Source organism: Chrysochloris asiatica, unplaced genomic scaffold, assembly GCF_000296735.1.
Source record: "Chrysochloris asiatica unplaced genomic scaffold, ChrAsi1.0 scaffold00038, whole genome shotgun sequence".
Classification (NCBI taxonomy): Eukaryota; Metazoa; Chordata; class Mammalia; order Afrosoricida; family Chrysochloridae; genus Chrysochloris; species Chrysochloris asiatica.
In genome coordinates, this window is record NW_006408556.1 from 3,824,315 (window position 1) to 3,850,828 (window position 26,514).

The 26,514-nt window shown below is 50.2% G+C and overlaps 1 protein-coding gene across 3 annotated transcripts in view; it reads left to right on the forward strand.

Moving 5' to 3' along the window:
- The window catches only part of SCUBE3 (signal peptide, CUB domain, EGF-like 3), a 43,493-nt gene extending 17,188 nt beyond the window's left edge, over positions 1 to 26,305 (forward strand). The window contains exons 1-22 of one of the 3 annotated variants that reach the window (XM_006860390.1): positions 2,486 to 2,555; positions 3,491 to 3,616; positions 6,423 to 6,557; positions 7,378 to 7,503; positions 7,700 to 7,816; positions 9,747 to 9,794; positions 12,102 to 12,218; positions 14,584 to 14,706; positions 15,073 to 15,189; positions 15,535 to 15,660; positions 16,137 to 16,253; positions 16,393 to 16,497; positions 16,795 to 16,911; positions 17,330 to 17,488; positions 17,659 to 17,874; positions 18,225 to 18,386; positions 18,591 to 18,758; positions 20,694 to 20,855; positions 21,207 to 21,404; positions 21,858 to 22,010; positions 22,134 to 22,213; positions 24,132 to 25,244. In XM_006860390.1, coding sequence (XP_006860452.1) covers positions 6,476 to 6,557; positions 7,378 to 7,503; positions 7,700 to 7,816; positions 9,747 to 9,794; positions 12,102 to 12,218; positions 14,584 to 14,706; positions 15,073 to 15,189; positions 15,535 to 15,660; positions 16,137 to 16,253; positions 16,393 to 16,497; positions 16,795 to 16,911; positions 17,330 to 17,488; positions 17,659 to 17,874; positions 18,225 to 18,386; positions 18,591 to 18,758; positions 20,694 to 20,855; positions 21,207 to 21,404; positions 21,858 to 22,010; positions 22,134 to 22,213; positions 24,132 to 24,281 — 2,643 coding nt within the window. In that variant the 5' untranslated portion in view covers positions 2,486 to 2,555; positions 3,491 to 3,616; positions 6,423 to 6,475 and the 3' untranslated portion in view covers positions 24,282 to 25,244. Of the gene's footprint in view, positions 1 to 2,432; positions 2,556 to 3,490; positions 3,617 to 6,422; positions 6,558 to 7,377; positions 7,504 to 7,699; positions 7,817 to 9,746; positions 9,795 to 12,101; positions 12,219 to 14,583; positions 14,707 to 15,072; positions 15,190 to 15,534; positions 15,661 to 16,136; positions 16,254 to 16,392; positions 16,498 to 16,794; positions 16,912 to 17,329; positions 17,489 to 17,658; positions 17,875 to 18,224; positions 18,387 to 18,590; positions 18,759 to 20,693; positions 20,856 to 21,206; positions 21,405 to 21,857; positions 22,011 to 22,133; positions 22,214 to 24,131 lie in introns of those variants that run through there. The other 2 variants (XM_006860389.1, XM_006860388.1) reach the window with 2 other exon arrangements.
- Positions 26,306 to 26,514: the final 209 nt, after the last annotated feature.

Consider the following 26,514-nt stretch of genomic DNA (forward strand, 5'->3'; position numbering starts at 1 on the left):
CTAGAAGTAATCTCTTCCTCCTCTGATCTTCCATTAACTGTTGTTGTGGTTGTGTGCCGTGGAGTCGGTTCCAACTCATAGCGACCCTGCACAGGGTTTCCGAAGCTATAAATCTTTATGGGAGCAGACCACCTCATCTTTCTCCCACAGAGCGGCTGGTAGTTTAGAACTTCTGACCTTGCGGCTCGCAGCCCGATTCGTAACCACCACGCTACCAGAGCTCCTTTTCCATTAACTAGTGGGGCTCATTTCCTGACTGCACATTGTTGTTGTTGTTAAATGTTGGTTAGCAGTCTAGTGCTTATCCTACAGCTCCACTCCAGGACTCCGGCAGTACATTGTTGTTGTTGGTAAGTGCCTTCAAGTTGCTTCCAACTCACAGCAACCCTGTATAGAATTTCCAAAGAGCGGCTGGTGACTTTGAACCGCCAGCTTTGTGGCTCAAACTGACCTTGTGGTCCAGTGCTTTATCCCACAGTGTCACACTAGGACTTGGCTGCACGCTAGAATCACCTAAAAGCCCCAAGCCCACTGCCATCTTAGCTACAGTTCTGACTCATGGCGACTCTGTAGGACAGGGTAGAACTGCCCCCAGAGGGCTGTCATTCTTTAAAGAAGCTAGTGAGTTCGAACCACTGACTTTTCAGTTAGCAGCTGAAAGCTTAACCATTGCACCACCAGGCCTCCTCAATCACCTGAGGAGGTTTTTTAAACTACTGTAAGTAAGCAGGCCCTGGCCCTGCCCAATTTACCAGGATCCTGGGGGTGGAATCAGGCATCTTGGAGGATGAATGAGTCTGCCCAGGTGAGGCCTCCTCCCTGCATCTCTGGGCCCTCAGGACTCTGACCACATCCTATTACTTACCTGTTTCTCCTTTTGGCTAGACTGGAGTCACCTTTGATCTTCCACCTGAAGTCCTGGTGGGCACTGTGGGTTAATGAGCTGGACTGCAATGTCGCTTTGAACTGCAGGGTTGGTGGTTCAAGCTCACCAGTCGCTCCTCAGAAATCCTATACAGGGTCTCTGTGGGGCAGAACCTACTCAATAGCACTAACAACAACAACAACCTTCAGTATGGAACATTTCACCAACAGTTTAGTGTTTACAATGGAAACTGGTTCAGTTCAGCTTATGGACACCATACCATTGCCTCAGACACAAGCAATAGATTTTGTTGCCCGAAGATACAAGTGTTATCTATGTCCTTTCTTAACCACCGTCTTTATTTTTTTACTAGGTCTTGGGTTGCCTTTGTTGTTGTTGTTATGTGCCGTGGAGTCGGTACCCTGTACAGGGTTTCCGAGGCTGTAAATCTTTACGGGAGCAGAAAGCCTCATCTTTCTCCCGCAGAACAGCTGGTAGTTTCGAACTGCTGACCTTGCGGTTCGCAGCTTGATTCGTAGCCACTATGCTACCAGAGTACTAGTGGTAGAGGGGTGGTGCGGGGCATGGGAACAAGAACCGCCTGGGGTAGAGTGAAAGCACCGAGTGGTGGGATGGGCAGGCTGCCTGGCCAAGCTGCTGGGAGCTGCAAGGGCTGCACTTGTCAGCCTTCAGGATGCTGGTGCCAACCCCTGCCAGCTCTTGGTACTCCAATGTTGGCAGCGCAAAGCCTAGGAAAATCTCCCAGCATGGAACATCTCTCCTCTAAAGCTTCTTGGCGCCATGGTAGGCAAGTGGGAGCAGGCTTGGTCTCAAGCAGAATCATGAAGCTGCTGAGCTTTTCCTCAAGTACCCAGTCTCCCTTTCTTCCTCTCTTTCTAACAATGGCCCTGGACCTTGTCACCTTCCCAAAGGCCACTGCCCCCATCCAGGCCTTTTCTTTTGCCCCTCCTACCTAAGTCTGCTCCTAAGAAAGGTAAACTAATTCACATTACATTGAATATTTCTTTTCATGTTGTCTGTTAAGTCTAGGAGTCCTGGTGGTACAGTGGTTTAAGTGCTTGACTGCTAACCAAAAGGTTGCCAATTCAAACCCATCAAAATCTCCAAGGGAGAAAGCTGAGGCTTCTGTAAAGATTTACAGCCTTGGAAACCCTGTGAGGCTGTTCTGCGCTGTCCTCTAGGGTCACTATGAGTCCGAATAAACTTGATGGCAGTGGATTTGTTTAGTTTTTAGTTGGTGAGTGTGCTACCCTGTCCAGGGACTGTTTGTTTGCTTGTTTTAAAATCACCGAGAAGAGTTTCCAAACGAAGGAGTTTCACTGCCATTGTGGATGCAGTGTGTGTGAGGGTAGTGGGGTGGTTCATTCTGAACTTCCGAAGTTAGAGTCTTCCTGCTCTGAAATCCTAGGTGGGTGGGGGACACCTGCTTCTGGATCAGTAGCTGCCTGTGTTTTAAAGAACAGATTTTGCCTTTTGGGAACACACCCTCAACATACCCCTTAGAAGGCATTAACAGAGGGTCTCATAAGCCCCCTCCTCCTGTCAGATGTGGACGAGTGTGTGGAGGGGACCGACAACTGCCACATCGATGCTATCTGTCAGAACACCCCACGGTCCTACAAGTGCATCTGCAAGTCTGGCTACACAGGAGATGGGAAACACTGCAAAGGTGAGGCTGGGAGCACCCAAGAGGAGGGGCTTGGGGGCAGCTGGCCAGACTGTGCACTCCCTCTGTGGAATCCCCACTCACATGGGGGAAAGGGTGGAGAAGTTTTCTCATTTGTACAAAAGGCATCCTATAGAATGCAGAGACCCATGGTAGGAATACCTCACAGCCCTACAGCCCAGCAAGGGGTTAGGGATCAGAATCTTGAGCCTGACATTCCTTGACATTGGCGCCTTCCTCTTCAGACCCTTCCACCATGCCAGCAAAGGATGGGAACAGACAATTGACCCCAGGGGAAACTCACACTGTAAACAAACACTTCTCTTCCCTCATAATTAAAGCAATGCACATTAAAGCAGCCTTGAGGTGTTATTTTAAATTTATGACCTTCAGTGTTGGTGAGACTTCAGAGGAGAGGTACTCTCATTAGCTCCTGGCATGAAAAATTGAAGTGATTCTGTAATACTTGGTAGGAATCTTAAAAGTTATTCATACCCTTTGACCCAGGAATTTCACTCCTAGGGACGTATTCCAAGGAAACTAAAAGAAACCAAATAATATATGGGATGAAGTTGTTCTTTGAGGCATTATTTATGATAGCAAAATAAGTGGAAGGCATCTAAGTGTCTAACAATAGAGAAAAGGGATTAATAAATTATGATATAGCAACACAATGGAATATTCTGCAACTATTTACAATGCTAATTAGGAAGTCTCAGTGGAAACATGGGAAACTGTTTATGACAAGTTTAGATGAAAAGAGCAAAATGGAAAATGTTTTATAGGGTATGAAAGTAACTATGTAAACACACACACACACACACACACACACACACAAGGAAGGCTATATTAAACCTACAGGGCCAATCCCAGGAGTGAACAGTGGAGGGCGCAAGGGAGGGTTCAACTGAACCCTGTCTGTTCCTTGTTTCCCACAGATGTGGATGAGTGTGAGCGAGAGGATAATGCAGGTTGTGTGCACGACTGCGTCAACATCCCTGGCAATTACCGATGCACCTGCTATGATGGATTCCACTTGGCACACGATGGACACAATTGTCTGGGTGAGCATGGGAGACTATGGGGGGCGGTGTGGAGTGTCTAGTGGGGTGGGGGGCATTTTCAGCATTTCTGAGGCAAGAATGGAAAAACTATCAAAAAGAACCGCATTCCCCAAACACATGCACACAAAAGAACAAGGTCATTTCCGAGTGAGGATGAAATAATTCTGCTATTGGATGGGGAACATAAGAGGAGATGCTGCTAGGAAGCTCTCTCTGGGCAAGGGTCAGCAGCTGAGAATAAATGTGAGGCATTAAGAGAAGAATGATGCTTTGACTCCAGACAGACCCATGGCTCTGCTGCTTAAAGCCTTGAGGCCTTGAACAAATCAGCTAATCTCTGGGAGTCTCAGTTTCCTCATCTCTAAAATGGGAATGATAGAGTCTCTGGGTGATGCAAATGGTTAATGCACTTGACTACTAGCCAAAAGGTGGGAGGTCTGAGTCCTCCAGAGGAACCTTTGAAGAAAGGCCTGGAGACTTCTGAAAAGTCAGACACTGAATAGAACACAGTTCTGTTTGGACACACATAGAGTTGCCATGAGCTGGAATCCACTTGGTGGCAACCAGTGTTTAATGTTCCCATAAAGGGCTGCCAAATGGATCACCATGGTAGAACATGGGGGAAGGGCCACATACAATCCTTAGCAGATAGTAGATGTTCAATAAATAGGAATGTTGATGATGCTGGTACATCTTCCCCTGTGCTCTGGGGAGATTCTGGTCCTTCCAGGCTGGTTCTCCCCAGCTTTCCCTGCAATCTCCAGTCTTACTCCTTCCTGATACCTCCATCAGACTTGATACCCTTGGTCCCAAAAGCAGAATCAGACAAAGGAGAGTCTCTGGGGACCTGAACTCAATTTTGGTTTCTGTCAATTTGGAAAATTGCTAGGGAAAACTGAAACCCATAGCAGAAAAGGATTTCAAATTTGAATCCAGGGGCCCTTTCCCAAACTTTCACTCTCTGTTACGGACGCAAATAGGGGACTGGAAGAAGTGAAGACAGGAGAGGTGCCCAGAAAGCAGACCGTCCAGGCACATCACCCTCACCTGACCATATACCCACCTTCTGAGGTCCCATTGGCCTAGGAGAGCCTCCTTACCACAGAGCTTCCTCTAAACCCAGTTACACCCATCCTTGGACTGGCCTATCAGTTTCATTCCCAACCCAGGTCTGTAAATTCTGGTCACTCTGGGCCTTCCCCCATCCTGGCCACCTCTCCCACCACTTTAGCTCCTAGGAAGGGCCTTACTTCATGCCTACCCAGAAACCCTTGAGGACCACTTTTGGTACTCATTTGGGAAGAAAAGTGACTTGCCTACAAGACTGGAAATATGGTCTTTCTAGGCCCTTGATTCTCACCCAGCCTTGTTTCCCTAATGTGTTTTAGGGAATAGCAACACCAGAAGGGTAAGCAGAGAAGGGATCAGGGGGAGGAGATGACAGAGCCTGAGGCTGAGCTATCTAGGGTTCAGGCTCAAAGTCTCAACCTTACCCTTGGCTCTTAGGGGGACCCTGAGAAAGCTGTCCATGTGCTACCTCAGTTTCCTAACTGAGAACTAGAAGAAAGAAATTGACTATAGTAGCAAAGCCACAAGATTGAAATAGAAGAGAGCAAACAGCAGAAGGAAGAAACAAAGGTAGGCTAGGGCAAGAGCAGGAAGATAGGAACTGGGAGGAGTAAGGTTGTAGGGAAAGTTGGAGCTGAGGCAGAGATAATAAAGCTTTTCCAACAGGTACACTAAGCTAGAAGGGGCAAGGATAGGGTTAGGTCCACAGCAGTGATGGGAAAGGAGGGGCAATTGAGACCCTCAGGAACCCAGATTTTAGCTATTCTGTTTGAAGTCGTGGTGTGGCTCCATGGGCTAATGCGCTGGACTGCAAGGTCAGTTTGAACTGCAAGGTTGGCTGTTCAAGCTCACCAGCTGCTCCTTGGAAACCCTATACAGGGTCGCTATGAGTTGGAACTGACTCTTCAGCACTTAACAACAAACCCCCCTGATGATTCCTGGGCCGGGGCCAATTGAGGAGGGCTGTGGACCTGGGAGGGAGGGTGGTAGCTAGCTTGGAGATAGAGTCAAGGCACTGCAGTGATGAGCTTGGCACTCGAGTCTGGGGGTAGTGATTTTGGGGTGAGAGCCTACTGTTCTCCCACCCCTATCTAGGGTGTGGCCTGGCAGCTCTCCCCCATCCCTCTCAGCCAAGCTGCCTGACTTTGTTTTGTTAAAGCCAAAATAGGAGAAAGGCTAGGAAATATGGCAGTAAGCCCAGGCATAGGGGGAGGGAAGAGAGGACCCGGCCATGGCCTGTCCACAGAAATGGCCCCTGCCCCACAAGAAGTTTCCCCACCCTCAGTGCCACACCAAGGTTCTCCCAGAACACAGCCCTTCCCCAGGCCCTCTGTGTCCCAGACTGCAACACAGCCAGCTGCCACCCTGTTACTTTTTCCTGACCACATCTCCATTCTTAGCTCCATCGCTGTCCCCCTGTGATGATCTCCTCTGCCCTCAGGCCCACTCTCAACAGGTGAGGGAGAAGGCCAGTCCTCCCCTAGAGGAGAGGAGCCAGGTTCAGATGTCACCTCCCCACTTCGCTGGCTCCCCAGCACTGCCCTAGAGGTGGCCTCCTCAGACTCAGTGGGATTCCCCGATGGGAGGGCGAGAGGGGGGATGTGTGGAGTCAAAACTGCCTGACTTGACGTGCCTGGCTGAATGCTGGGCTGTGGGGAGGTGCTGGGTTGGTAAGACTGCTCTCAGCCTTGTCCTGGGCACTCCCTGGACCCTGGCCTGCACCACCTCTCCTGCACAGACGTGGACGAGTGTGCCGAGGGCAACGGCGGCTGTCAGCAGAGTTGTGTCAACATGATGGGCAGCTATGAGTGCCACTGCCGGGAAGGCTTCTTTCTCAGCGACAACCAGCACACCTGCATCCAGCGGCCAGAAGGTCAGCCCTGCCCTGCCCTGCCCTGACCTGACCTGCCCGGCCTGGCCCAGGCTTCTCTGCCAATTTGCTTGGGACCTTCTCCTTGCCTCCAAGTTCACCCTTTGTTCTCAACCCAGTCACACACTGAAGGCTGTGTGTGAACAAGATCAGGGTTGGGGTCTGTGTGGGACTGAGGCTACAGCAGAGTGTCCCCTATGTCCAGAGCTGGGGTGTCTGATAGCCCTGACTAGATAGCTGAGCTTAAGCTCCTGCGTATCTGAGAGAATTCATCAATGCCTTACCCTGGGTTTGGGGGTCAGGCAGGAATATTGGGGTCCATGTTGTCTGCTTCTATGTCTCTCTCCTGCCCCACTAGACTGTGACCTCCCTGAGAGCAGGGGTTATGTCTGTCCATTCTTGTAGCCCCAGCACAGAAGCAGACATAACTGTAGGTTCTTTAAGGGAAGGGACCATGTCTTATGTTTTTCTGAGTCCTTCCTAAATCCAGCCAGTACCTCTCACAGTACGGAATAACTATTAGACACATATCTCTTTTGGGGTTGTTTGAAGGATAGGGTAATCATGCAAGTTTCCTCCTGCAATAGGGATCCATATCTATTCATTCATCATTTAGAATGGCCACTGAATTATGTTTAGCAGCACCCAGCTCTGTGAGCAGAACAGGAGGCCTATGAGGGGGAGAATCAGCACCCCCTCATGTGGCCACCTCAGTGGAATTCTCCCAGTTCTTAGGTCCCCAACCACCCCTTCTAGTGCCCCCCGCCCCCGGGCATCCCATCCTGGGGCACAGAGCTTTCACTTCCCTCCTCTTGCCTTTTAGAAGGAATGAACTGCATGAACAAGAACCATGGCTGTGCCCACATTTGCCGGGAGACACCCAAGGGGGGGATTGCTTGCGAATGCCGCCCTGGCTTCGAGCTCACCAAGAATCAGCGGAACTGTAAATGTGAGATGGTGGGGATGGCAGAGGGGTGGGTGGAGACAGGGCCAGGAGGGAGGTGGGAGCTTAGAGCAAGAGCACGGGATTGGGAGGGAAAGGGAGCATGGGAGAGGCAACTAGCACCAAGGGCCAGGATCTGGGTTTCGGAGCAGCAGGGTTGGGGAGCAGAAGGCTAACAGGCTCCTGCCCCCTCTGTGCACAGTGACATGCAACTATGGTAATGGTGGCTGCCAGCACACATGTGATGACACAGAGCAGGGCCCCCGGTGTGGCTGCCATGTCAAGTTTGTGCTTCATACCGACGGGAAGACATGCATCGGTGGGTGAGGCCAGAGGAGAACCCAGTCCCCCTGGGATGGGAGTGGGGGTACTTGGTGCCCAGGTGCTGGGCATAGAGCAATGGTGAAGGCCTGAGGACCCAGACAATGCCAGGCCTAGTGAGGAAACTTCTGAGAGGGGCTGAAGGACTGACCCGACTCCTTCCCCACTGCCTACCCCCCACCACGGGAGCTTCCTCTCTTCTCATCGCACTGAGCTGTTGCCAAACAGACTAATTGCTCCAGGCTGATTAATTGACAACTGGGAGGAGCACTGGGGACACTCAGCTTACTGGACCTGACCAGAGGCTCTTCAGCTGACCAGTGTGGTTAGGTGGGAGCTACCACAGCCCACTGCCACCACTCTGGGACTAGTAGGGGTGGGGCAGCTTCTCTTTTCTGGGACCACCAGCTCTGAGCTGACAGATGGGCTTTCCTGGCTCCAGGTATCTTTTTCCCCTTTATCTTTGCCCTCCTCACTCTTCCTCTAAGTCCCCTTCCCACTCGCCTTCTCCTAGCCCACACTGCCTTCTCTCCATGTCAGATTCCAGTAGTATTCGTTCTCAGCTCCACCTTGCCACCTGCCTCTCAAGTCCTCACCAACCCCAGGCTTCCATCATCTCACCCTGGCCTGGGGCCCTCTTAACACCAGGACCCTTTCTCCTGAATCCCTAGGCCCTCCCTCACATACCTTCAGCTACTATAGATGAGGTTCATTCCTTAATTCCTGGAGTTTTATTCCTAATTGCAAAGGCTAAGTACTGTGGGCTTCCAGCTGAGAAAGATGGTGGGGCAAGGTGTCTCTCTGGAGATGTAGGGAATCAAAGGAAGTGTTTGGAGGTGTGCTTGCTCTGTGGGCCTGGGTGTGTGTGGACAACTGCTCATCTGGTGGCGTACAACATGCTGGGGAGGGGAAAGTGTGGAAACAGTCACACTGTGTGAAACTGCATACGTCACGGACATGGCTCAAAGCTTGGGACCCAGTTAGTTGCCCCCTGGTTTTCCCCAGACACAAACAGGTGGATACCTGCTCCAGAAAACTGCGCACCTGGTTTGAAAAGTTCTCCTTGATTTTAATTAAGGTCTTTCCTGCTACATGTTTCCCTATGAACAAACTCTTCAGAGACCCTGGGACAGTGTCTTCTCCTGCTGGTTTGCTCCGCCTCCTGTCACCTTTCCTCATAGTCCTAATTTTTCTGCTTTCTAAACCTCTAACCACCACCTGGACGTACTCACACATATCTCCAGAATCCAAAAGAAAGAGCATGCAGTCCCCAAAGAAAAGCTGCATGTAGTAGGACAGGGGGGAGGGGGGCATGAGGATAAGGCTTCGTTCCTCTCTGGTGTCTTTCTGTTGAGTTAGCCTTGGTCATGGCTGCTTTTGAGGGTACCCTTACTTAGCTTGAGTGCTCCTCTAACTGAAGACCCATTCTGCCATCCAGACCACAGCCAAGTCAGGCCAAAGAGAGCAAACGAGGCACTTCTAGGATTCACAACTATTTCCTTTCCTAGTCCTCTCCCTCTTCTCCAGTAGAGCGTATTTGGCCTTCTTGCCTTATCTTATTTTTCTCACCAGCCCTAGTGGGAGGAAATGTCATTGTTGGGCGCCATCAGGACATTCAGATTTGGGAGTTGGTGAGGCTTGAGGCTGCATCCCTGCTTTGCCTTCAGCATGCTGTATGGTATTAGCCCCATGATTCTTCCTCTCTGAGATTCAGTTTTCCCTTAGTCACTTGGCAGGAGTCAGGCTTTTTTAAGGACACCAGACAGGACAGGCTTGGGAGTAAGGCTGCTGTCTGGGGTTCCAGGACTCCCTGGGGCAATTGGTTTGGGCCTATGGGGTGGAGAAGGGGGTGGGGAGGGGGCTGGGGCCCCTGGGGCCACAGTGGCTTCTGCCCAGCATCTAAACAGCTTTTTTACAATGTCAAACAGGGGAAAGGCGGCTAGAGCAGCACATCCCCCCTCAGGCGGTTTCTAATGGTAAATATGTCTGCTCTCACAGCTTGCTCTCTGGCTTGCCTAGGGGAAGGGCTAACCCGCCGGGGCTCCCACTAACCGCATGCCCATTGGGCCCCGCGTGACTGGGCCCCAGCCTGCCAGCAGGGCCCCCTGGAAGCCCAGGCACTGGGCCCACCGAGTGACAGAAAGCCTGAGTCCTCCAGCGCTGGCCCAGAGCCTCCATGTTGGCCATGTCTGTGTTCTGTCACTTGCCTCTCTCCTTCCTTTGTGTCCCTCCTTCCACCTTCTAACACCCCAGCCTCTCCCCATGTGTCTGCCCCTCTCTTTGCCTTTCTGCATAGCTTCTGACCCAATCAACTCTATCATGCCCACCATGCCACCTGGCAGAAGGTTGCAATAGGGTTAGAAACCATCCTCTACTAGGGACTTCTTTCTTGGGTTCATGCTCAGTTTAGTTCCCAGTCCTGGCGTTACTCACCATTTTCTCCCACTCTAATGGCTAAGAACATGACTTCTGGGTTCAGACTTGAGTTTGAGTTCTAGCTCTGCCACCTTCTAACTGAATGACCTCAGGCAACCTGCTTTCCTCTCTGGTCCTCAGTTTACAGTGCTATAAACTAAGGAGAACAACAGTCCTCCCTTAGGAAAGTGCTGTGATGAGCATCTTGTAGGCAGGTACCTGCTGAGGAGGAAGCTGGTGGTTGTTCACAATTCCACCTGGAGAGCAGAGAGGGTGGATGTACCACCCTGCACTGGAGAAGGCTACCCTGAGGTGTGGGTGCTTCTCCCCCAGCGTCTTGACCCAACCCTGCATGGGACAGTATGCCAGCTCTGCTGTTCCCCATCCTGGACCCCTCAGCAGCTACCCAGACTTGGGGAGGATCTCTGCTCCCCTTACTCTGCCCCGGGGCTTGTGGTCTGGGACCTCTTATGTATGCTAAGAGTGCTCTCATGGGGGTGATGGTTGAGTGTGGAGCCTGAACTCAAGGTTCCTTCCCAGGTTTTTTCCATGGTCTTGGGGAACCTCAGGGTGGGGAACCTCAGGGGAAACTAAGGTGAGAGTGACACACAGGAACTACCACTGTGACTGCTCCCAACCCTGGACATTTGACAGACCAGGGTAGGGCCAGTGCTCACAGCCAGAGGGGAGGTTCTTGAGGAGCCCTGGCCTTGCTCTCTCCTCAATGACAAGGGCTGGACCTGAGTTTAGGAGTCAGAGATTCCAGAAGACACTAAAACTCTCCAGTGCTTTTCTTGTCCACTTCCCCTAATTCTGAGAACTACTTTCCTCTCTTCCCCAGCTAAGGTCTCTGGATTTTGTCTCTCTTTTATGGGAGAATTCTCTAGAAAACAGTTGGCACCTCCTTACATCCTTCTGTCTGGGCCAGGCACTATTGTGAGCTGAGGGTTTTCCCTTGGATGCCTTTGAACTCCCCTCTTCTCTCTCAGACTGTAGTTTTAACCTGTTTTTCTCCTTCTCTGAATTCAAAAAATTAGGAGGGCAGCTCACCCACACACTCTGTCAAGAGGGGGCACGTAGCAAAAAGGACTCAACTGAAATAAGGATTTGGGTTTTATCTAAAAGATTGAGTTTCTATCATTCTTCCACCTACATCCTTGAGAACTTCCTCTTCCTCTTCCTCTGGACTCTGCTCCTTTTGCCCCATCTCCTACCCCCCAGACATTACCTTGTCATTCTGAAAGTAGAACAACAAAACAGCCAGCTTATCTCCATCTGGAACAAAGAAAAAGGGGCCTTGAGAGGAGGAGTTGAAGGGAGACGTAAAGGGGCCAGGAAATGACCAGCAAGTGTGCCGTTGCCCCTGGTAAGCAGTCAGGCTTTGAACTGGGGTCTTCTTTAATAAAGACAGCTGAGCAGAGAGAAGGGGGAGATGGATTGTTGATCAATTGGATTGAAGATCACTCTTCCCACCATGATCTCCGACTTACTGAAGCGGTGGTCGATGAAAAGTTCTCTGGCCCCTTCTTGTTTCTTGCCAGCCAGAAGCACCCTTGCTTAGCTCCCATCCCTCCCTGCTCTCTTCCCTCTCCACCTCCTCCACCCCCAGCACATTCCTGCCTGACAGCTCTGGCTTGTACCTGCCTCACTGCTGTCCACCTTGTTTCAATCAAGTAGGGGGCAGGGAAGTGGACTGCTTGGCTGCACTTGTGAGGGGATGGGGGTTGGGAGCCTCCACTTCATGCTCCTTCTAAGGTACAGGGAGGCAGCTGAGGTCTGCCCTCCGGCCTCTGTGGTCTCCACTGCCCTCTGGTTGGAACCTCTTCAGGCCCATAACCCTGTTACCCTCCCCTGCTCCCCCTAAACAGAGACCTGCGCTGTCAACAACGGGGGCTGCGACAGTAAGTGCCATGATGCGGCTACTGGTGTCCACTGCAGCTGCCCAGTGGGCTTCATGTTGCAGCCGGACAGGAAGACCTGCAAAGGTAAGAGCGTCCTGAGCATAGGAGCGCCAGACCTTTGGCCAGATGTTAGAAATGAATCCCGATGTCGCATAAAAGACACTCGGTGAGACTAAATTACCTTGGCAAAGTAAAATTTACTCTTGCAAGAGGGTGCCTGCGCATAGCCGTACATACACGAACAGGCTAGCGAGCACACCGAGTGGGCAGTCCACTTGGGTTGTTAATCCCTGATGCGAGTCTCAAGGCTGTGTCTCACCCTATTGGCTAGGGTTTTGACCGCACAATCTATTCCCTTACCAGGTTGGCTAGTTCAGATTTTTAAGGTACACATTCCTACTTTAGGAAAAGAAGAAGAAAGCGATCATAAATTCTTTACTCCAGGAAGTAGATTAAAGAAAAAGAAAATGATCATAAAAATATTTTTCCACACAGAGATAAAATACCTGCACTGGGATGTCCCCCTTGGCCTCCTGGAGGCCATCCAGACTGTAAAGAGCAGAGGATGATCTTAGTGTTGTCTCCCGTCCACCTTTTCCATCTCCGTTAGAGGGGCACAAACAAGCCAGTTCCTTGGTGCCTCCTGCACCCACCCTACCTTGTTTTCCTTGCTCCCATTCTTATCCTCCTGCTAGGTCCCTGACCTTCTTGGTTAATGAACCTGTCATTCACATTTGCCCCTGGGTCTGAAAGGATATTGGAGCCCTGACTTTGTTATGTGCATGAGGTCACAGGTGTGTTCCATAACCTTCCTAATTCACATTCCTCAGGCCTTCGAGGTAGGCTCTGGGGGAAAGATCTCTCCCCCTGAGAAAGACTGTAACTGCCACAGAGAGGTGAGGGGGCCCAGTTAGGGGCACTGCCTCTTCAGTAGGTGCCTTCTTCTTCAGTACCACCCAGTTAGCTCCAATTCATGTTTTTGTTATTGCTAAAAGCTAAGTCAGTGCCTGTATAAGTGACCTTGTATAGGGTTTTTGAGGAAGGGCTAGTAAATTTGAACCACGGACCTGGCTGTCCAGTGCGTATCCTCTAGCACCACACCAAGACTGCTCCCATTCAAATCCACCTTGTGTAGGATTCCCCAGGAGCGGGAGCCTGGCTACCTGCCTTCAAGTCAAGTTCTACTTCTTACAACTCTGTGGCTGCAGGCAACTTACTTTGTTACTGCTCAGTGCCTCAATTTCTCCACAATAACAGTGCAGGCCTCATAGGTTTGTTGTGAGGATTGAATTACAGAGGAGGGGGCTTCAAAATGTTACTGGGGAAAATTCCATGATCTTTTAATGTCGTTTTTCCATGAACTTTTTGAAGCCTCCATGTATTCAGTGCTTAAAACAGTGCTTGGCAAATAGCTATTATGGTGGTATAATTTCCCACATTGGCCATTCTATTTTCCCACTTTAAAATTAGCCAGGTCTGGGGGATATAGGGAGAGAGAAAAAAGGGAAGGTTGCCATACTGAAAAGAATGATTCCTCAGGTCTATGTCCCCTTGGTCACCAAGAGTGGGGACTGACAGGGAGGAGGACTGGGTTCCTCCTTTGTGGCTTTTGGCTCAACAGCTGCAAAAAGGGGAGGGCTGGGGCAGCAGGTCAGCCAGCCAGAGTTGAGAGGTTTCCTGCTGGGAAGGACTGTTGACAGGTATGCTAAGAGTGAAGTGGAAGGCTGCCCTCCCTGCCCCCTTCCCCAAGGAGGGGTGAGTAGCCTGGGTTCTGTCTGCCACCAGCTTGGGGAACTTGACCTCAGGAAGGAAGCAGCTCACCCGCCCCCCTTCCCTAGCTAGTGCTGAAAGCTGCCTCAGGCCTGAGTCTCTCCAGACCTCTCCCAGTCCAGCCCCCTGCCTGGCCCCCCACCCTCCCCCACCAGCTACCCAGCCCCACTGGCTCTCCCAACCTGGCCTCCCTCCCAGCTCCTCCTCCCTGAAGGGCTGCCCCTTTAAAGTGAGTCCCCTCTGAATCCACCTCTCCTTGGCCCCTCTCATGGCTCTTGTGACAGGACTGGGAAGGGGACAAGGAAGGGATGAACCCTGACCTACAAGCCTTTTTGGGGGAATGGCCATCAGTTGGACAGTAGCCACTAGACTAGGCATGGGCTAACCTGACAAATCAAATGCCCACCTGCTTCCAGCAATTCCCTCAGGACCTGACTCTGGTCCCCACTGTTCGTTTCTAAGAGGACTCAGTCCCAGGCCAGAGGGTGTTACTAATGGCCACAAGTCCCCTGAGCAGGGAAGACTGGAGATAGGAGAGTAGAGGGGAGTCAGAAGGGGCACGCCCAGGGTTCTCCTGGTTTTCCCCTGTCTCTGTGAGTGTGGGAGGGATCTTATCGCCTTGTTTGTTGCCAGCCTTACTACCTTTTATTCTCTCTCTACTTGTGTTCCGACTTCCCAGACATAGACGAGTGCCGCTTGAACAATGGAGGCTGTGACCACATTTGCCGCAATACGGTGGGCAGCTTTGAATGCAGTTGTAAGAAAGGCTACAAGCTCCTCATCAATGAAAGGAACTGTCAGGGTGAGCAGACTTGGGCCAAGAGAGAGGTACTTGGGGTAGGAGAGCCAAGGACCACAGTCAGAGGGACTCTGTGGACACTATGAAGTCTCCATCAGGCAGTATTAGCCGGCTAGTTCCACAATGGCCTATACAGCTTGGCAAGAAGGGAAGGATGGGTTTTGCCCCAATGCCTGTGCTTGGCAGGCTGTGGCCTGCATCTACCTAGGAGGGCCTAGGTAGACATTGCTGATCCTAGGGCTGGGCCCATGAGTGGGCACTTTCAGTTTGAGGAGGAGAGCTAAGACCCCTCACTTGGGGCCTTCATCTGAGCAGGGTCAAGTACCCCCAAACAGTTTTAGTGGCTTGAATTCTTGTCTCTCTTTCCAGACATAGATGAGTGCTCTTTTGATCGAACCTGTGACCATATATGTGTCAACACACCAGGAAGCTTCCAGTGCCTCTGCCGTCGTGGCTACCTGCTCTATGGTCTCACCCACTGTGGGGGTAAGCCAGCTTTCACTCCTGTCACCCTGAGCCCATCATGCAGAAATGGAAGGAAGAAAGCTTTTGGAGGACAGTGGGGAGAGCAGAGCATCCCCAGCAGTGTCCCTTAGCACCCTCCTCTGCTCTCAGATTGCAGCCCCACAGTCTGTAGGAGTGGAAGACTTTAAAAGCAGGTGATCTTGACCCTTTCCTAATCATTCCTTTGACTGGAATAGAAATAAGGGTGGTTCTAGGTTTGAGCTCTTTTCTGAGAGCAGATGTCATTGTGGGATGCCCTCAACTCTAACCAAATGCCTACAACCTGGTTTTTACCCCTCCTCATACCATTGCCTGTCTGTCCCCCAGATGTGGATGAATGCAGCATCAACCGGGGAGGCTGCCGCTTTGGCTGCATCAATACACCTGGCAGCTACCAGTGTACCTGCCCCGCAGGCCAGGGCCGGCTACACTGGAACGGCAAGGATTGCACAGGTGGGTGGCACCCTCTACTGGTTATAGCTGGCACAGCCGTTTCAAAAGGAAGTTGGTGGCCATGGGAAAGCTTCTAGGAGTAATCCATGAGAAAAGATTAGGGAAGACTTGAGGTGTATCTGGGTGGGGGATATAGACATATGAGTTGCAGACATGAAGTCTCTGCAAGTAGAATACTAGTTTTTGGGTAGCTAATTCTCTTTCCCCCAGATTACCCAGCTGAGGGAGAACATGAGAGGCCTCTCTCCCCTCTAAAACCAAAAATACCAAACCCATTGCCATAGAGTTAGGTGAATTTGGAATAAAACTGTCCCATAGGGTTTTCAAGATTGTAAATGTTTTATGGAAACAGACGGTCACATCTTCTCCGCCCATGGAACGGATTGGTGGGCTGGAACCGCTTGCTTACCTTTTGGTTAGCAGCTGAGTGAGCATTTAACCACTGTGTTACCATGGCTCCTTCATTCCCTCCCTAGAGCCCGTTAAGTGCCAGGGAAGTCCTGGGGCCTCTAAAGCCATGCTCAGTTGCAACCGGTCTGGCAAGAAGGACACCTGTGCCCTGAGCTGCCCCTCCCGGGCCCGGTTTTTGCCAGGTGCGTGTAGAAGGGTTTGGAGGGCTGGGGGGAGAAGAGAGGAAAGGCTGATTGTCCAGATAGCCCCTCTGCCCCCCTTGGATTCTCCAGCCAGTGAGGGTTGGGGGTGGCCCGAATTGTGACAGGCCCCTTCTCTCAGAGTCTGAGAATGGCTTCACTGTGAGCTGTGGCACCCCGAGCCCAAAAGCTGCTCCTGTCCGCGCCAGCCCAACTGGGAACAGTACACACGCCAACCACTGCCATGGTGAGCACCAGTCCAGAGGCCTTGTTCTGACCCTATTCCCTTCGTATTCAACCCCCCCCACACACACACACACACACTTCCCCCCCCCCCTTAATCCCTCTGGCCCTTTTTCCTGGAACCCCTTGTTGTGCTCTGTAATTCCCCAGCCCTACTGCCTCCCACCCTCTGTTCATAACATCTGATTCCCTAATCCTACTCCCCAGCCAAGTGTCTGGCTTGTTGCTCAATTTCTCAGCACCCTCAACAGCAGTCCCCAGCCTGCAGGGCCCCTGTGCTGAGCTTCTCCCATCCCTCTAGAGGCTGCAGTGCTGTTGGTGAAACAACGGGCCTCCTTTAAGATCAAGGATGCCAAGTGCCGGCTGCACCTGCGAAACAAAGGCAAAATGGAGGAGGCCAGCAGGATGCTGGGGCCAGGTCTGGACTGGGGGCCAGTGGGCTGTCTGGCCACCAAAACCTTCTCACCTTAGGCTCCTCTTCTCAGCAACATCTCCCCTGCCCCTTGAAACCCATGGGTACCCTGAACTCTGGACAGAGCCGGGGGGAGCAGTTGTATATGTATCATTAAGTGCCATCAAGTAGATTCTGACTCATAGCAGCCATGTATAGGGTTGTGGGTTTGAACCACTGCCCTTGAGTTAGCAGTCCAGTGCTTATCCTACAGCACCACACTAGGACAGTCCAAGAAAGGCCCAGGATATCACCCCACATCTCCCAACTAATTAGAACTGAGACTGAGGATGGAGCTCAGGGTATCTGGAGAGGTCTGGGCTGGGAGTGAGCATGGTTCCTGCCTCAAGGGGGTGCTCTCAGGTTGACAAGTCCTCTCCCCCAGGTGGTGCCCCCTGCTCTGACTGCCAGGTCACCTTCATCCACCTCAAGTGTGACTCCTCGAGGAAGGGCAAGGGCCGACGGGCCCGGACCCCTCCAGGCAAGGAGGTTACCCGGCTTACCCTAGAACTTGAGGCCGAGGTCAAAGCTGAAGAAACCACAGGTGGGACTGAGGGCACTGTTGGGAGGATGGCCATCACAGGGAAAGGGTGGAACCCAAGAGCTCGTCCTTACCACAGCCCTCCTAGCTCCCAGCTTTGCTCCCCTAGTTCTTATGCTCAGTTATTCTTTCCTTCTCTTCCTTCCCTGAATTGTACCACCATGTATCACCAGCTGGCTGTGGGCTGCCCTGTCTCCGACAGCGGATGGAGCGGCGGCTGAAAGGGTCCCTCAAGATGCTCAGAAAGTCCATCCACCAAGACCGCTTCCTGCTGCGCTTGGCAGGCCTTGATTACGAACTGGCCCACAAGCCGGGCCCAGGAGCTGGGGAGCGAGCAGAGGTGGTGGAAGCCTGCAGGCCCGGGCAGCACCGTACTGGGACCAAATGTGGTAAGGAAGCTCTCAGGGGGAACTGGTCGGGGGGTTGGGAGGGCTCAGCTTGAGCCCAGTTCAGAGCAGGATCCTTTATGGTCTCAGTTGCATTTTAAATTGTGAGAAGGCCACAGCACTCCAACCTGCCACCATCCCCTCCTTGGGTCCCAGGCTGAAATCCAGAAGGACATCAGGCTGGGCCAACCACCCTCCTGCACACAACTTTGGTCCCATGACCCCTAAGCAGGAGTCCATTTTTTCCCTGAGGAAAAGATTCTCTCTGAATCTGGGGGAGTGGGGAGGGGAGTCCCAGGCCTGGGAGGTGGGGAGTGGGGGGTGGGTAGCTAGCACGGCCGACTCTCCCTCAGTCAGCTGCCCGCAGGGAACGTATTACCACGGCCAGACGGAGCAGTGTGTGCCATGCCCAGCGGGCACCTTCCAGGAGAGAGAAGGGCAGCTCTCCTGCGACCTTTGCCCTGGGAGTGATGCCCACGGGCCTCTTGGAGCCACCAACATCACCACATGTGCAGGTGCCAGGGGAACAAACAAAACAGACTGGGGTAGGGTGGGCACTGGGATGCCCTTGGGCATGGGGTTTCCCTAAGAGCAGGCCCAGGTTCCAGGCCATTCTCCTAGTCCGTCCTGTTTGTGTGCCCCTGCTCCCTGAGACTGGATGAGCCCATGGGGTGACCTAGGACCTTCCCCATCAGAGTTGGGCCCTTGGTTCATTGCAGGTCAGTGCCCACCTGGACAACACTCTATAGATGGGTTCAAACCCTGCCAGCCATGCCCACGTGGTACCTACCAGCCTGAAGCAGGACGGACTCTCTGCTTCCCATGTGGTGGGGGTCTTACCACCAAGCATGAGGGGGCCATCTCCTTCCAGGACTGTGACACCAAAGGTGAGAGGCTGCTTACTTCCCACTGGGGCAGGCTGTCTCCAGCCCCAGCTGATTAAAAAAAAAAAAAAAAAAAACTCTCCAAGTCTCTAGAACAGACCTGAGAATGAGTGGACTTCAAAAAGTGTGTGTGTGGAAAAATGGAATTAGAAGATGGAAAATAAAAACTTTATTTCTCAACATAAGCTCCATCAAGTTCAAGATTGTGTAAGCAAGGTTACTAGCCATTAAGTTTATCCCTTAAAAACTGACGGTCCTGGGAATTTAACCATGCCAATACAGTCTCTCTCTTTTTTTTAAATAAAACTTTTTATTGTGAATTGAGTGAAAGTTTAGAGAGATATCAGTCCCACATTCAACAGATCATACACTTTTTTCATTACAATGATCCCAATTCCCTCATGTACCCTCAGTTAACAGTATTTACATCCGTTCACTTTAAATGTATTTTTACATTATTAACTGAAGAAAAATGGGTGCCCTTTAAGAATTTTTTTTTGAGATTAGAAAACAAAACAGTCAGAAGGAGCCAAATCAGGATGGTAAGGTAAGAGATACATTGAAACTTGCAAGATGGCCCTTGTTTGATGAGGAGGAGGAGCAGGAGCATTCTTGTGATGGAGAAGGGCTCTCTGGTTAGATAGAGCTTTTCCAGGCGTTTTTCTGCTACAGTTTTGGGCTAACGTTCTCAAAACATTCTCCTAATAAGCAGATATTTTTGTTCTTTGGCTTTCCAGAAACAACAAGCAAAATGCCTTGAGTATTAAAAAAAAATAAAAATAAAAATAAAAATGGCTCCCATGATCTATGCTCTTGACTGGTCCACTTTTGCTTGACTAGACCACGCCCACCTTTTGGTAGCCATTCCTTTGACTGTTGTCTTCAGGACTATACTGGTAAAACCATGTTTCATCTCCTGTTAACAATTCTTCAAAGAAATGTTTCAGGATCTTGATCCCACTTGTTTAAAATTTCCATTGGAAGCTCTGTTTTTGTCTGTAGCTGATCTGCACCCAACAGTTTGGGCACCCATCCAATGGAAAGTTTGTTCAACTTTAATTTTTCAGTCAGAATTGTATAAACTGAACCAACTGAGATGCCTATGGTGTTGGCTATTGTTTCTGCTGTTAATCGTCTGTCCTCTTCAATTAGAGCACGGACAAGATTAATTTTTTCCTCACAAATTGATGTGCATGGTCTGCCACTGTGGGCTTCATCTTCAACATCATCTCGACCCTTCTTAAAACGAGTTATCCATTTGTAAACTGCTGATTTCTTTGGGGCACTGTCCCCATAAACTTTTTGTAAAGCATCAATGATTTCACCATTCTTCCACCCAAGCTTCACCAAAAACTTGATGTTTGTTCTTGCTTCAATTTTAGCAGAATTCATGGTGCTCTGACAGAGGTTCTTTTCAAACTGATGTCGTTTCCTTCTTACGGTCTCAAACTAGATCCTGTTCAGACATGTTATAACAAGTTAGTACGAGTTGTTTTGGTGCAATAATTTTTTAAAATCTTACACTCTGTATTTACCACACTATCCTCCCCACATTGGAAAAAGGCCAGATGTTTGACCAAGTACATGGTCCTGCTTACAGGACGAATCCTGACTTGTCACCTGTCCCAAGTCTGGGAATGAGGGAATCATGAACAGTCCCCTCTGTGGAAAACTGGTAGCCCATTCCCTCAGTACCCAAATGAATTTCTGTATAGTTTCTATGCCCAGTGTCAGAAGGATTAGCACTGTAGCCAACTATTCTGTGAAGTTTATTTTCCCTAGGCTTAAAAAATTCTGGTATGACTGGGAAAGGATGGGACCCTGGAAAGAACTTTGCTGTCCCTGATCTTATTCTCCATAGTGTGTCTTGTCCATCCCATGCCCTAAAACTGCCACCTGACCACCACCCTTGACTCCTGTGTTTTCCCTTCACTGCAGTCCAGTGTTCTCCTGGGCACTACTACAACACGAGCATCCACCGCTGTATCCGCTGTGCCCTGGGCTCCTACCAACCCGACTTCCGGCAGAACTTCTGTACCCGCTGTCCAGGAAATACAAGCACTGACTTCGATGGTTCTACCAGTGTGGCCCAGTGCAAAAGTATGTGGCAGGCCAAGCCATGAAAAGGGGTTGGAGAGGCCTGGGAGCAATGTGTAAGGGAAGAAAGAGAGCAGGGCTGGGGGTGGATAGGTAGAAAAGTCTCACCTTCCACCTCTGCCCTGCTGCACACAATTTCAAGGTCAGCTGCTAGGCTGGGACCTGCAGCACTCTTGGAGCTAGGTAATGGGGGAGGGAGAGTCAGGTGAGATGAGGACAGAAAGGAAGGTGGGCAAAGAACTTGGAAAGTTAGATGAACTACAAAGGTAGCTGCTCAAATATTCTGACATCCACTTCAGAACTGCACTGACTTCACTTCTCTCTCTTGCTCTGTTCACTGGGGCTTGGCTACAGATCGGCAATGTGGTGGGGAGCTGGGTGAGTTCACCGGTTATATTGAGTCTCCCAACTATCCGGGCAACTACCCAGCCAGCGTGGAGTGCATCTGGAACATCAACCCCCCACCCAAGCGCAAGATCCTTATCGTGGTACCCGAGATCTTCCTGCCATCTGAGGACGAGTGTGGGGACGTCCTCGTCATGAGAAAGAACTGTGGGTGGCTGCAGAGCTGAACCAAGGGAAGGGAGTTGGAATCTTTTTGGGAAGGAGAGAGAGAGCAGATGAGCACAGAAAGAACTGGGACAGTGAAGTTAGGGAGCCATAAGGGCAAAACGGTGAAGGAGATCTTGGAAAAAGTGAAACTTACAAAGGGAAAAGGCAATGAATGAATGAATGGTACAGGTTAGGACAACAGAGAAAGAAACCTGCATTGGTGCTAGTGGTGTTCCATGTGTCTCTTTCCTGTCTCCTCCATTCAAATATCCAATGTCTTATACTGTGTGAGCATACGGATGTCAAAGAGGAGCCAAACCCAGGGCAGACTGAGAGAGAGACAGAGAGTGAGTGTGTGTGTGTGTGTTATGGCAGGGGGAGGAGGGTGATCTGTCAGTGTGATCCCTTCCTCTAGGGGGCTAGGGTAAGCTGACCTGCTGCTTGTCTCCCCAGCCTCCCCATCCTCCATTACCACCTATGAGACATGCCAGACCTATGAGCGCCCCATCGCCTTCACGGCCCGCTCCAGGAAACTCTGGATCAACTTCAAGACAAGTGAGGCTAACAGTGCCCGGGGCTTCCAGATCCCCTACGTTACCTATGATGGTGAGCAAGGCCAGGAGAGTTAAGGAGAGGGGGAAGGAAAGGAGGGGCTTTGTTCTTGGGAGGGGGCTAGCGGAGCAGGGAGAGTTCCCACACTAAAGTCCCTCCTCTTGGCTGGCTTTGCAGAGGACTATGAGCAGCTGGTAGAAGACATAGTACGAGATGGCCGCCTCTATGCCTCTGAAAACCACCAGGAGATTTTAAAGGCAAGTGGATTTTAACCACAATAATGAAAGCCAACACTTAATGAGCTTGGACAATGTGTCAGGCAACATGCTAAGTGCTTACCTGAACGTTCTCATATGAGACATACACTCACTAGAGAAGGAGGGTGCTTTAGTCATTCCCACTTTACAGCTGAGAAAACTGAGGCACAGAGAGGTAAGGAGCCAGTCTAGTGGTAAAGTTAGGATTGAGCCCAAGCCCACCTGACTATAGTGGTGGACCAGATCCCCAGTGTCACTCACACTGTTACACTCTGGGGAAAATTTGGATGAGAAAGGAAAGAGGAAGAGTGAAATATCCCCTACCTCTTCCCAAGACATCTAATTATCTCTCAATTCTATCTTTTCACAAACTCGTTGAAGCTCCCTTGTATAGAAAATGAAACAGAAACATGCTTTTTCATAAATCTTCCCTTTCCTTACTCCTTCCCCTGTCCTCACAAAGAAGTAGCAGATCTGGCATGGCATTTCTTAGAATGAATTACCTAAATTTCTTTTAAAGATAAAGAGTTCTATTATTAAAGAATGGAGTTGACACCCTGGGTCGCTGATCTCAATTTCAGGAAAACCTTACTTAAGAAACTAATCCTAGTCATAGAATCGCCCCTCATCAGTTATCACTGCATAAAAAGTTTTGTCTTTATTAATAGTAAAATATTTATATTATAAAGATTATCATGACAATATAACTCACAAAACTTGCAGATTTCAAAAGAGCATCAATTCAATGATGTTTTTCAAACATTTTCTAAGCATTTCAACACCCTAATTTAAAATGAAACACTCTGTGGAACTCCAGTACTTAAAGTACAGTTGTTCTGATTAAATTGAGAGAGGCTAAAAAAAGCTCTGCTTCTTTTTGTTTGGCCAGGGGTAGGACAGGCTGGGGGCACTGATGCCAAGGAAAGAGCACTAGTCTAGGAGCCAGGAGATCTGCATTCCAGTTCACAGTGTCTAGCATGTAACAACAACAACAGTACCTAGGAGGCTCTCTATACAGCATACTGCTCTTTCATAAAGGGTGGTCAAGAAAGGCCTCTCTGAGGAGAAGAGACCAGAATGAGAAGACCAGGGGCATTCCAAGCAAAGGAGCATGGAAGCGGGTTGATGTGTTCAAAACAGGGAGGCCAGTGTGGCTCAGTAGAGTGAAGGGGAACTGAAGTGGTCTAATAGGGGAGGTTGTTGTTATGTGCCGTGGAGTCGGTTCCGACTCATAGCAACCCTGTACAGGGTTTCTGAGATTGTAAATCTTTACAGGAGCAGAAAACCTCATCTTTTCCCGCTGAACAGCTGGTAGTTTCAAACTGCTGACCTTGCGGTTTGCAGCCCGATTCATTACTACGCTACCAGAGCTCCTTAATGGCAGGGGACAAATCACATACAGCTTAAGGGCTGTGGAAGGGACTCAGGCTTTACTATCATTCAAAGAGGGCACAAACTGACTTTAAAAACCAAAAAGTTCATTCTGACTGCTGCTGGGGAGAAAAGACTGTAGAGCAGCAAGTGTAGAGGACTGGAGACCAGCTAGGAGGCTATTTCAGTAATCCAAGCGAGAGATGACGGTGGGCAGGACCAGAGCAGTAGGTACATACGATGAGAATAGGTCAGGAGGTGAGTGTATTTAGAACGTAGAGTTGACAGGATTTGCTGTGGCTATGAACAAGAGAGAAGAGTCAGGATGACTCCAAATACTGGGGCCTGAGCAATGGCAGGAGGGAGCAGTGACTGGGCTGTAGGATTCTGAAGAAGGAGCAAGTGGGGGGATGGGAATCCAGAGTTTATTTCTAGGTCTGTTCAGTTGGCAATGCCTATTAGACATCAAGAGGAGCTGTTAAGACTGGTGTTCCTTCTCCCTTACCTCCAATACTGAGGCTGACTTCAGCACTGCCATTCTCTGCAGGACAAGAAGCTCATCAAGGCTTTCTTTGAGGTGCTGGCCCACCCCCAGAATTACTTCAAGTACACAGAGAAGCACAAAGAAATGCTGCCAAAATCCTTCATCAAGCTGCTCCGCTCCAAAGTTTCCAGCTTCCTGAGGCCCTACAAATAGTATCCCTAGACACAGGGATCCCGGTTTTGAAGCTCCCAGACTCCTTAGCCCTCAGAGCCGGCAACACCCACCCACAGACAAGGAACTCTCTCCTCTCTCTTATTAGAGAGAGACAAAAATCAGTACAGACCAGGCACTCCCTTTCTGTCTTTAGTTTCCTCTCCTCGTCTCTCTCTGTCTCTCTTTTTATAGTTTCCCTTTTCCTACATGCTCCCTGGAAAAGCCATTCAATGCTGGCTCTATTTCCCCTGAGGGGTAACGGAATAGTACTGTCCTCCCCAACCAAACTGCTTATTTCACCAGCTCACATTCTCATCAGCTCAGAAGGGTGCTGGAGGCCCACAAAGGAAGTGGGTCTAGTGAAGAATGGGGAGGGGGATGAGGGGGCTTCTGTCATTATAGGGTTGTGCCTTGCTAATCAGGAGCCAAAACGTCCCTTGGCTGTATACCTCCAGGGTGACTCTAACAGCCCAGGGTCCTGCCAAAGAAGCCTTTGACTTACAGCCTTGATGCTGGAACTTCTGGGGCACAAGGCTTGTGGCCCTGGACCACCCACACAGCCCATCTCCTTCCTTCCCCACATGTCTGCCTGGGGTCTACTCCATAAGGGCTTACAGATGGCTCACACCACTGGGCTAGTGGACACCGGCTGAATAAGGAAGAGCAGCAGGCATTACGTGGTGAATATGCCTTTAGGGCTCTCCAAGAGAAAGACTATATAGCTCTGCAGGACAGAAACCAGGTTTTAAAGCATCACCAAAAAAAAAAAAAAACAAAAGGAAAGAAAATGTATCTAAAGACTAGACTACAGAATGATTAGAAGCCAGCCTCAAACACTAATCCCTTTTCCTGTCTTCCCTGGCCCAGCCATTCCCTCATCCCCACTAAAGTGCTCCCTGGGGGAGCCCTACTACTCTTGCTAAGTGCTGTCCTTGAAGAAACATGGCTGCTGACCAGAAGCCAGCTTGAGCCTCATCCCATAGTTGTCTATCCCTTGTAACTCCAGGTGGCTTGTTGGCTCCACCAAAGAGGACCCTGCTCTGCGGTCAGCCTAGAGCCACCTACCTCTGGCCCCAGGCCATGGGCAGCAAGAGGAATGTGTGTGCACTTGGCGAGCCTTCTGCCCACCTTGTCCACATCTAATAAGTGCAATCATTTAGAGTCTTTCTATGTTGTCTAGATGGAGGGTATTTTGTTTTCTGGGTTTTTGTTTTGTTTTGTTTTTTCTCTATTAGAACCCTATTTATAGCTACCCAAGAGAGGAGAATGTGTGTTTGGAGTGGAAGAAAAAAACGTTTTGAATCTCATGAACCTTGAGTCCCGAAGCATCTAATCTGTCTTACTTTCCACCAATGGCTACTCAGACTTTAGGGCCCTCAGCTGGGGTAAACCAAGACAATAGCTCAGAAGCACATGATGTGTAGGACAGGAATTCTGGGGACTTGATGGAGCAGGTGGGAGAGACACTTGTGTTTGCTAAACCAATCCTGCCAACCCTATGCCTCACCATGGACTCATCATGGACCTCGTGACTGTGGCAGCCAATGGAACTGGTCAGTAATTCTCTACCCCAAGAGAGAAAACCTCTGTCTTTTTTCTTATTCATCTTCTTTTTCCTAATGTGCACATCTCCAGTCTACAATGGAAGAGGATCAGGAGAAAGCCACCTAGAGATGGGTGTCTTAGGGTCCTGAGGCCAGAGACAAGACTTTGGGAGCCAAGAGCAGAACAGTTACCCAGGTATGAAGTTGAAGGCACTAGATGTTTGCCTGACTTTGTTCATTCTTCCTACACCTACCTGTTTGCCATTCCCTCTCAGAATTAACTTCAAACCTAACTTCCTCAACTACTGTTTTTCAAAATGAATAGCCAACAAGTTCATGCCCAATTCCAAATGCTACACATACTCCATCCTCAATCCAACTGCCTATAAAATCACTTTCCATCTTCTTCCTCCAGTTCCCTCAAAGCTGTAAACTAGCTGATCAAAGGCAAAGGCAACCACTGATTTTCTGTCCCCAGCTCCTATATCCTGAAGAGATTCAACAGTAAATAAAGGAGCCCAACTCCCACCTACTTCCATTCACCAGCCCAAACAGCCTTAGCAATGGGTAACCATTGTCACAGCTAGCGCCATGCACATCCACTAACCAGCACCAGGACCTCGTGAGGGTGGAGCGTCTCACTGCCTGGGTCAAAGAGCTGCTAGAAAGATGCAAAATGGCTGTTTCCA